This window comes from Anas acuta, chromosome 5 (assembly GCF_963932015.1).
Source record: "Anas acuta chromosome 5, bAnaAcu1.1, whole genome shotgun sequence".
NCBI lineage: Eukaryota > Metazoa > Chordata > Aves > Anseriformes > Anatidae > Anas > Anas acuta.
The window spans coordinates 21,286,945-21,297,354 of NC_088983.1; the positions used below are offsets into that span (position 1 = coordinate 21,286,945).

Here is a 10,410-nt window from a genome sequence, read left to right on the forward strand (position 1 = left end):
TTTGAAATACCTCTTTAGCTGTGCTGTAAAGTATCAAGTTAAAAACATAACTTTTAATTGACAGTTCAACAAGCTGGAGAACCAGATTGCTGTGAAATTTTGTATGTGATCTGTTCAGCAGCAGCAGTAGAGGGCATGGAGTAGAGGGCAGTAGAGGGCACTCATCTCTTTCACACATCAGATCTTGCAGAGACACCCAAAATCTGCAGAAACATTTATAAAACATCCCATCCAGCCTGCTGGGTGTTACTGCTCAAAGGGTTCAAGGCTTTCTGACTCCCCCCCCCCATCCCCCCCAATAGTCCTAACCCATGGAGGGGTGATTGCCTCTTCTCCTGTCTCCAAAGACTATTGTGTATCTCATGGACAGTGTCCTGCAAGCTGGGAGAGAACATTTCCAAGTACTCCCTGAACGTTACCATGTGCTGACTGATAGCATAGTTACACAGGAAACATATGGAGGTAATAACTGTTATCCTCACAGGGATATCATATCCTCTGGGTAAAGCAACAGGTAGTAACTTCCCTTTGACAAGACACCTTTGGTGCTTTGGGTTGCAGATTCTTAGAGATAAATTCCATGGTGCTTTTGTACTGTAGCCTTGTTTACTGACATTGCTAGAGAAATTTCGACTGATGTCTGCAGCAGTAACACATCTGACATTAGCAGAGCTGTGATAAACAGGAAAGCTTGATAAAGCAGGTCGGGGTTCACAGTGTCTGCCAAACTTGAAAAACTTCACAAATGCATAGAAAAATCAGAAATATCTGATGAACCAATTTATTGGTTTATAACTTACGTGGCATTTGCACACTTATACTGTGTGAGGTAAGCATAGTCATTTCAGACAAAATTTGGCATAAGTGACAGATGCTTTTTTTAGATTTTAGAATAAAACTTGCATTAACCTTTTCAGAACATAAACTACCCATTTTTAATTGTCTTGAGTTATGAGGCAAAAGTCTAATGATTGAACAGGGGAAGAACGGTTTTTTTTCCTTCTAGACTAAAATTGTGACATGCCCAGTAGTGTCTGGAAGTCCTAGAAATGTGCTGGATACTGTAATATCTCCCAGATTCTGTTTCTCTGCACTTTCTGCTTTTCTATCATTGCTTAGGATACAGAGACTGCAGTTTTTGTAATTGGCATCCTCTTGGCCTGGCTGATCTTTAAAGGCCAAGTCTGAAGTGCTGTCTGCTGTATACCACTGCCTTTGTTTGCGTTGTTTTCCCAGCAAGAGACCTAGACTAGATTGAGCTATGCCAACAGAAAACTTAGCAATGCTTACGTTGTTCAGGGGTGTTAGCTCCACTAAGAAAGAGCATACCCATTGGAAGTGGTGACCATACTGAGCCCATGCCTGTGCTGTGGACTGAAGTGTAAACTAGAGCTATCTGAGTTAAATGTAAATTAATTTATGCAGGGAAAAGAAATAGGCATGCCATGAAGCTCCAAGATAATTTCTGTCAAGAGGCAGACTAGGCAAGTACTTCGAGATTTGAAAATCCAGGAGTTTGCTCAAATCCATTCCTTAAAGTAGTAATGTTATCTGCCTTTGTTTGACATGTCTGCAGTGCCTTCAGATCTTCCTTCTTCTGTGGCACATTTCTCTCACAGTTTGCAAGGTATCAATGTCCTTTAACAGGTGGATGTGTGTCTTCCCCCCCAGGCATAAGTAAGGTGATACCACCTGGTGATGTGGGCCCCAAAAAACGAAAAGATGAAGCAACAAAGAGAAACAAAGCCTTCTTTCCTTGTAGCCAGTCACAAGAGATTGATCATAGTGAAATGTTTGACATTCATTATAACATAATACAGTTCTCCAGTTTATCTAATGGAAATGATTAAACATTTTGCTACTGAGTGCTTGTAAAGCCAACTAAACATTAGGAGGCCTTTGGATGGAAAACAAACAAACAAAAAACTTGTGATGCTGCTTGGCATTTTATTGCTCTCCAGGAATTTAAGTTTGCAAATTAGTTTATAGTTTCTTAATTATATTCAGGCATGTATGTGGTATACAGCCAGTACTGGTTGGAGGCACCCCTTAGGTGAGGGAATGATGTGGAGACACACAGAAGATGCACACTGGAAAGGGAGATAGGTTTCAAAGTCATTTGCTTAGGAAAGCAAAATTGGTCAATCAAGAAGGAAAAAGCACAAGCTCTGGTTTGGTCACTTCTTCCTTTTTTTTTTTTTATTTTTTTCTTTAATGCAGATCTAACCCTTCTTAGTTAGGAACCACTCTCTGGTTGCAAGACTGTTTGCACCCTGTCAGCAAGCCATCTTCTTGATTTATTTTCTAGAAAGGAATTTTAAAACACTTAAGAAAGCAGAGCAGTAAAGCAACGAGCTTAGCTGTTCATCTGAGGAATTGCTTTCTTAAGTGCCCTCTCACAGAACTACTGGTGTGTGGCCAGATTGAAGGACATCTGTGCTTTAAACATTATCATCTGTGTTCAGGAACTCATCAAAAGTCAAGATGAGAAAAACCTCAAATCATTGTCTAAGCCAATGCCTGGCAATGTCAGAATTTTTCCAATGCGAGATATTTGCCTTTGCAGCAGAAGTTCCAGTATTTCTCTTGGGATATACACATTATTTCATCTAGCCCTCCAAAGAGAGAACTTAGGATGCTTAGCTGTGTTAGTATATTATTATTTTTACCTCCCTACTATTAGTCATATTTTTACAGACAAAGCTAAAAAACCGTCTTTTCTAGAACCACCTCTGTAATCTTCAAATATTTGTAAACCCAACCATATGGCTCTTTGGCAGCAGAAGAATGTACTTTTGATTTTAGTTTGAGAAGGAAAGATTATTTCAGTTCCCAGATTTGATACTTCCATACACCAATTCAAATAACAGTTTATTGATTTTTCTATAAAATATAATTATGCAAATGTTTACATTTACAAAACCATCTTCATTTAAGGTGGTATTTCTGGGTATCTCAATCAAAACAACAGCAGCAAAAAAATATTCTATAAAACTTGTTTGATTTATAAAGAAATGTTGTCAGGTGAATTTTGTGTGTTCTTTTATATGGACTCTAAAGGAGATCTGCTCCTCTGCCTCTCTCAAATTTACCTGAAGTATTAATACTTCTGTGGAGTTGTACTTGGTTTCTGCAATTCAAAAGTTAAGATACAGGAAAGGGGAAAATAATAACTTCAGGCAGGGAAGAGGTTCTGAATAATTAAAAAAAAAAAAAAAAGAATTTCTTAATACTCTTAAAAAACCCTGATGTTGTTAACACAGGACTATTAGAAGTCCAAAAGAAATTTATGTTTTTTATGGTATTTCTGGGAAAACATTAAAAATGTGACCTTCTTATCACATCCTTCCATTGCTTTTGCTTTGCTTCAGAAAACTACATGCTTGATGACCAAAACACTGGAAAGGCATGAGACAACATAGAAGGTATCGGTGTGGACCTGAGGATCAGAACATCAAACTAGTCTTGCTGGCTTTTTCTTAGTATTTTCTGTTGCTCGCTTTAGGGTGTGGTTGTGAAGACAATCTTTTTTTTTTTTTTTTTTTTTTTTTTAACCCACAGATATATTTATAATCCTGTGGCAGAACTTAATGAATAAAGGAGCCACTGCTATACCCGGTGGTGCAACTAGCAGCAGGGACTACAGCTGGGCATTGTACAAAGCTAGAAGTGAAAGGTCAGAGCCGAGAAGAAAATCTGAGAATCTGAGATAGTGCCACTTCTTGTCCAATATGCTTTCTAATGTATGGATAGCCTGTAGAAGCAGAATCTGTTCTTGTTATGGCTTTGTTATTATGTGACTTGAAAAATTGTTTTCATTCTCCTTCATATAATATTCACAATTATAATAACCCCTAGACTGCTCATTTTGAGGACTACTGATTCATCAGCCCAGTGGGAAGAAAACAGGAAGAAAAACCTTTAAACTCTGAACTCTGAGAAATGATGGTCATTTTGGAAAACACCTTATTATTGCTGCAGCTATCTCCTCCAGAAAGAGCTGGAACTGAAATAGCACAGTATGATGCTGGCTTCTGGGGAGGTGTCTCGGCAGAGCCCAAGACAAAAAGGAGAAAAGTGGTCAAGGGTGCTGTGTCCTGACAGAGGGTGAGGACAGCTTCCACAATACAAGTCTAAACCGTTTTCCCTTATCCTAATATAAGTTTTTAGATCTCAACTTCTCCAAGGGGTTTTACAGAGACATCCAAGGACTATTAGACTATTTCCCATGGTGCAAGCCACAAAGCATCTTTGCTGAACACATTTAGAGTAAAAATGCCACCTAGGCACCTTTTATGGTGCCTTCACCATATCCCCATGTATTTTTGTCATAATAGTAAACATGTAGACAAGTGTGTGGGGATGGAGTAATGTTCCTCAATGTTCATTCCCTCTTCCCACACAATTCTTCTCTAAAGTAGAGTAGTGGGGACAGAAAGAAAAAAAAATGAACAAGGAAGAGAGAACAAAACAGACAAATGACAGAAAATAGGTGAAGAAAGTCAAAAGTGAAAGTTTAGAGAAGGAAATTTGAAAATATCACTACAACACATGGGATGCTTCTTTTTTAAGTCATTATGTTGGAATGAGATCTGAGAGATACAATCATTGCTCTCATTCCTTCTAAATTTCTTTCTGCTTTCCTTTTCTGTGTTCAACTGTCCATTTAAAAGTGGCTGAATCTTTCTTTATTAATTATTGACTGATTCTGCAGAGTTTTATCCAAGTCTTTTGACTGTCTTTCTTACCCAGCGTACGAATAGGCCTTTCTTGAGCATGCAAATTATTGTGCAGACTGTGCTTTTCTTTTAGTGGAGAGAACAAGCTAACTTCAGAATAATTAGCTGAAATTTCCTCCCCTCCCCTCTTTTTTTTTAAAGACAATTCCTCATCTCTCCAGGAAGATGAAGAGGTAGATATGGAGGCTGTCAACTGGCAGCTGAACAACACCTCCATGAATGGGCATTCTGCTACCCCAACCACAGTTCGTTTTCCCAGCTGGGTGACTTTTGATGACAATGAAGTCAGTGGTTCACCGCAGAATCTTTCTCCCTTGAAAATAGACACTTCACCTGCAGAAACACAGACTCCAGATGTTAACTTTAACCTCACTGCATCCTTTAAGAAAAGGGAACGTCCTAAAAGCACATTGGGTGACCTCTCCAAAATTCAAAAGCTCGATCTCTCCTCCTTAACCAAGTTGCCTTCTGTTGAAACACCACCTTGGAGTGCTACTAATCCCTTCCTGGATGAATCTCTTCGGGATGTCCAGCCCTCACCCATCAATCCGTTCAGCTCATTCTTTGAGGAGCGGGACAGGCGTTCCAAAAGTTCTTCTGTCTCCAGTGCTCCAGGCAAAAGCCAAAGAGACTCTCTCATTATTCTCCATCAAGAACCCGATACCATCAGCTTCCAAGAGGCAAACAAAAGCGTAACACACACAGATGCTGTAGAGCAGCTGAAACAACTCCAGATTGGAGATCCAGATCGTGTGAGCAGCCCTACCTTGCCTGATGATGACCCCATGATGCCCTATGATCTGGATGCCGCCTTATTTAACCTGGCACCATCTCAGCCAAAGGATGGATGGCCAATGATGCTCAGGATCCCAGAGAAGAAAAATATTATGTCATCCAGGCACTGGGGACCAATATACGTCAAGCTGACTGACACTGGATATCTACAGCTTTTCTATGAGAAAGGACTGGAGAAACCTTTCCGGGAATTCAAACTGGAAATTAATCATGAGATTTCAGAGCGCAAACTCCAAAACTATGATGAGAATGGAAGGATACACAGCGTGCGGTTGGACCGCACAACCTACAAGGAGAAAAAGAAGTATCAGCCTAAACCAGCCATTGCTCACACAGCAGAGAGAGAGCAAATCATCAAGCTTGGGACTACAGATTATGAAGACTTCCTTAGCTTCATCAGTGCTGTGCAGGACACACTGATGAACTTGCCAGCCTCATCAACAGATCTGAGCACGGTGGGACTAAACTATCAAGAGGAAGAAATCACCGTTGATGTTAGGGATGAGTTTCATGGCATCTTGGCCAAAGGAGACAGTGTGATTCTCCAGCACAGTGTGCTGACCCATATCTATGTTCTCAGCTTCCTTTCTGGCCTGGCAGAATGCAGACTGGGCCTTAACGATATCCTAGTCAAAGGGAATGAAATAGTTGCAAGGCAGGATATTATGCCCACTACTACCACTAAGTGGATTAAGTTATACAGCTGTCGGTTCCATTCATGTGTGGATGAGGATGTCTTTAATAACTCCCGTATTATCCTGTTCAACCCCTTGGATGCCTGCCGGTTTGAACTGATGCGATTCCGAACTGTCTTTGCTGAGAAAACTTTGCCTTTCACTCTGAGGACAGCAGCCAGCATCAACGGTGCTGAGGTGGAGGTGCAGAGCTGGCTGATGATGTCCACTGGCTTCTCCTCCAACCGTGACCCTTTAACTCAGGTCCCTTGTGAAAATGTGATGATCCGCTACCCCGTGCCCAGTGAGTGGGTGAAGAACTTCCGCAGGGAGAGCGTCCTGGGGGAGAAATCTTTGAAAGCCAAGGTGAACAAGGGGGCCAGTTTTGGATCAACCAGCCTGTCTGGTTCTGAGCCGGTCATGAGAGTTACTTTGGGAACTGCCAAATACGAGCATGCCTTTAACTCCATTGTATGGAGGATAAACCGACTGCCTGACAAAAACTCAGGTGAGTGGTGTACACAATCTCTGCAATCTCTGCAAGCTTAAAGGAGTTATGTGTTTTGGAAGACAGGGAGTACTGGGTTAACATACTAAGGTATAAGTCATTCTTTGTAGTGTATCAAACAACATCAGTTTGTTGCATATAGCATTTATCTTACCCTTAATTGCAGTAGTTTATACATCCTACAAACATTACTAACGATAAAAACATTTGGGATTTTCCAGATGCAAAAATATGCCTTCTGTCTCTGCTTTTATGAGTACACTATAGGACTTTATGAAGTCCTTTACGATTACATTATAGGACTTCTGTGTCAAACATTTCTATATGCTTAGCACTGCTGATGGAAGCAGGGCTCATTCAGGTAACATGCAAAGGCAAGACCCTATGCTATGTGACTGAATGACAGGACCAGATAATTTACTGTAGTGCCAGCACATGTGATTCATTTTCCATGCATTTCCATCCATTGCATTGCCAGTGCCTTGCAAACATACTGGTTCAGTGTTATATATTTTGACACATATACAGCAACTAATCCCTATGAAGCGTCTAGAGTGAACAGTCATAAGAAGACAGAAGGTATTGTGTAACCATTACAGAAAAAAGTTTTGCAAATGCCAGTTCGTGGCTATGTTTCTGCAATCAGTGCAGACAGGTGAACACAGCTTAACCCCAAAAATAGCAGCATGAATTCCACAAGTCCTTGTATTTCTTGTAACATGTTAATAATTAAACATTCAAGTAATACGAGCAAGCTACTGTTCCCTTTGGTTGTCCCCACTATTTGTTCACCCTGGGCAATAAAACTAGATAATTCAGGTTTATATTTATGCATAGTGAACTCTACTTCTTGATTTGTCTGATCTAAACAACTTTGTTACTAACAAGGTGTACTTTTTAGTATTAATGCTGTAGTATTGTAGCTGTGTGACTGGGTGGGTTTCTGTGTTTGGTGTTTCCTGAAAGAAAGTTCAGTGTTGCACCAGGTCTGCCACTTTCTAAGGACAATTGTTTTCCCAAGGACAATTGTTTTCCCAAGTTTAAGCTATAGCATTAGCAAAACATTGATCCAAGTCTTCTAGTCCATTGGATCACATTTCAGCCCAAGGACACCAGGTTACACTATTGGTTACAAATTTGGAGGGATACCACTAACAGAAGTGAGGGGTCTGTGCTTTCTGTAGTGCAGGGCAGAAAAAGAGAGAGTCTGGGAGCCTGAGAAATATTGCAATGAAAATTTAACCTCAGGCTGTGTATGAGCAATAATGTGCTTGTGAGGAAAATCTCAATGCACCATCTGTATAAGCTCTGGGAACGAGATGGTATCAAAGTGGGCCTTCTGTGGCATCTTCTCTCTGTATACTGTATAGACCTTACAGCTGGGACAACGAAACTCTCAGACTTTAACACAACCCCAGAACTCGCCAGGAACAAACCAGGAAAAGAGGCAGAACTCCTGGCTCTGTTGCATCCTACAAGGTGATGCTGCCTTACCCACCACAGCCAGGAGAGAGATGTTTATCTGCAGCTCTCGCTTCCTCACTGTTGTTGCTCCCAGTGTGAGGCCTTCTGTTGCATACCCTGGGTCAGGGGGAAATGAAGCAGACTTGGCACTGCTGTTGGAGGCCTGCCACAGAGCATCTATCCATCAGTGTCACCACGCAGAACGCAGGGCTGTTAATATTTGTTTACATCCTGAGAGGAAGAGAGTGTCCTCACCCCTCCGGTCAGGCCAGATGTAATTTCAGGGAACGGAAAGGCCTTGCAAGCGCTGTATTGGCCAGGACACACGGGGTATGTGAGAGGGAGGGAATCCCAGGGTGATGACAGGACACACTAAATGTAATTTAAATCCAATCTTGCCTCTCAAGGGCTATTTACATTTCTCCAAGTTCTGCTGGTTCCATGGCTTTCCTTCCTTGAAGTAGATGGCAAACAAAGAGGGATGTAAATGGAACTGCTCGACACCATTGATTTAGCAGGGAGAACTAGGGAGGTTTATTCCTGTTCCTCTTTAGAGGCACCAGAGCTAAAGAACTGCTCTGGTGCCTGGCACTCCACAGCTGGAGAGAGGCAGCTGAGGGAGAAGGCTGCGGGTGGCCACAGTCCCCATCTCCAGCCTGCGTCCAGAGGCCACCCGAGCTGTCCCCATGGCCTGGGGGCATGTGTGTAGACGTGAAGCGAGTGACACCACCAGCCCTGGCCATGCCCTGCCCTGACAGCTGGTACCACAGCACTGCTGGGGATGACAGCAGGTCCCACCAGATGCTCACAGCCACATTGCAGCATCCAAGCACCCGACTTGGTAAGAATGATTTCAGTGGCTTCAGTGTCTTACCCAAATGTTTTCTCTTTGTGCTTTCTAATGGGATGGGGCCCTTCGCACTCTCACTATAGGAACTTGTTATCAGCACTGTCTGTATTATTTTGTAGCCAAAGTGTCTGCTTACGACAAGAAATGGAAAAGCATATGACAAATGAAGAACTGTGTGTACTCTGACCATGAGTTGACCTAAGAAACAAATGGACTGCATTCTACCAAGCACATTGCTGAAATCCTTTCCAAAATAGCTTGTTAAACTTGATTGCCCTTCTCTTATTCACAATTAATATAATCACAGCAGTTGATAAAGAAAGCCTATTTACAGGCTTTGCAGAGCTTCACTTGCAGCTGGCTGGGCTCCACATGTTGGTATTTTTTTTCAATCCACCAGCAGAATGTTAGGAAAACATCCACCCAGCCGCCGATCGTGGGAAAACGCTCTTCGAACAAGGCAGGGCTGTAACCTCTAAGCAGGGTCTGGATCTGGATATTTGAACTTTGGCCCATCTTGGCTGAGGATCCCAGGCATGCTGCCTGCAACACCTTCTGCCGTAGAGTAATTAAATCCTGTAACGCAAACATGTTGGAACATCAGAGGACGTTGGAACAGATTCCCTGCAATCACGGTAACCCATGTGTACCTGTGAGTTACATGATGAGATCCTTGATTGTCAGAATGAAATACTAGTAGTTCAAGGATGCAAGAGGCTCAGGAGAAAACCAGTCTGGTGATTTCCTCCTGATTTTATTAGAAAAGTGCATGTGTTAGAGCACCGAATCAGCCTGTTGAGCAAAGAGAAGGAATAAAGAAGTTGTGCTTTGTGTGCCTCACGCTCAGGACACTGATGAACACTGATGTGCTCACTACTTTTGCTAGAGCTGAGCTAGAGGTGGAACTTCCTCTCTTAATCAGTTCACTTGGTTGTCTGCCGTGCTGATCTGGTTTAAATGAATAACTTCCGTATTTTTCTGAGTGTTGTACATGGTCTTTTCTGTTAGTGGGTACTCCTGTTGGAAGAAATTAAGTTATTGAAAAACTGCACTATTAAATGAATTGAAAAATAAATTCAGATATTCCTTGATATTTGACTTAATTCATCAGAGTAAAGCTAACTATCGGTTGCCAATGAGTGAACTCTGAACACGGGGGGTTTGAGCCAGAAGTGACTAATTTTTAGTCAACTTCATTATGCAGTGCCAGGCTGCAGTGATTCCCAGGTACATGCAGTGACACCCCTCTGTCCCATGACAGAGGATGACGTGAGCTCAAGAACTGGGAAGAAGCAAAAGCCCTGTGGTGTCGGTGGGCACAATGTTATCAGTGAGAGGCACAGCTGCTGCACAGGGGGCTGCTGCTAGCCTACATTTGCT

The 10,410-nt window shown here is 42.1% G+C and overlaps 1 protein-coding gene across 4 annotated transcripts in view; it reads left to right on the forward strand.

Moving 5' to 3' along the window:
• The window catches only part of STON2 (stonin 2), a 77,069-nt gene that overhangs the window by 59,546 nt on the left and 7,113 nt on the right, over positions 1–10,410 (forward strand). For 2 of the 4 annotated variants that reach the window (XM_068683027.1, XM_068683028.1), the window contains exon 5: positions 4,881–6,716. In XM_068683027.1, the coding sequence (XP_068539128.1) occupies positions 4,881–6,716 (1,836 nt within the window). Of the gene's footprint in view, positions 1–4,880; positions 6,717–9,430; positions 9,666–10,410 lie in introns of all 4 variants that reach the window. The other 2 variants (XR_011096933.1, XR_011096934.1) reach the window with 2 other exon arrangements.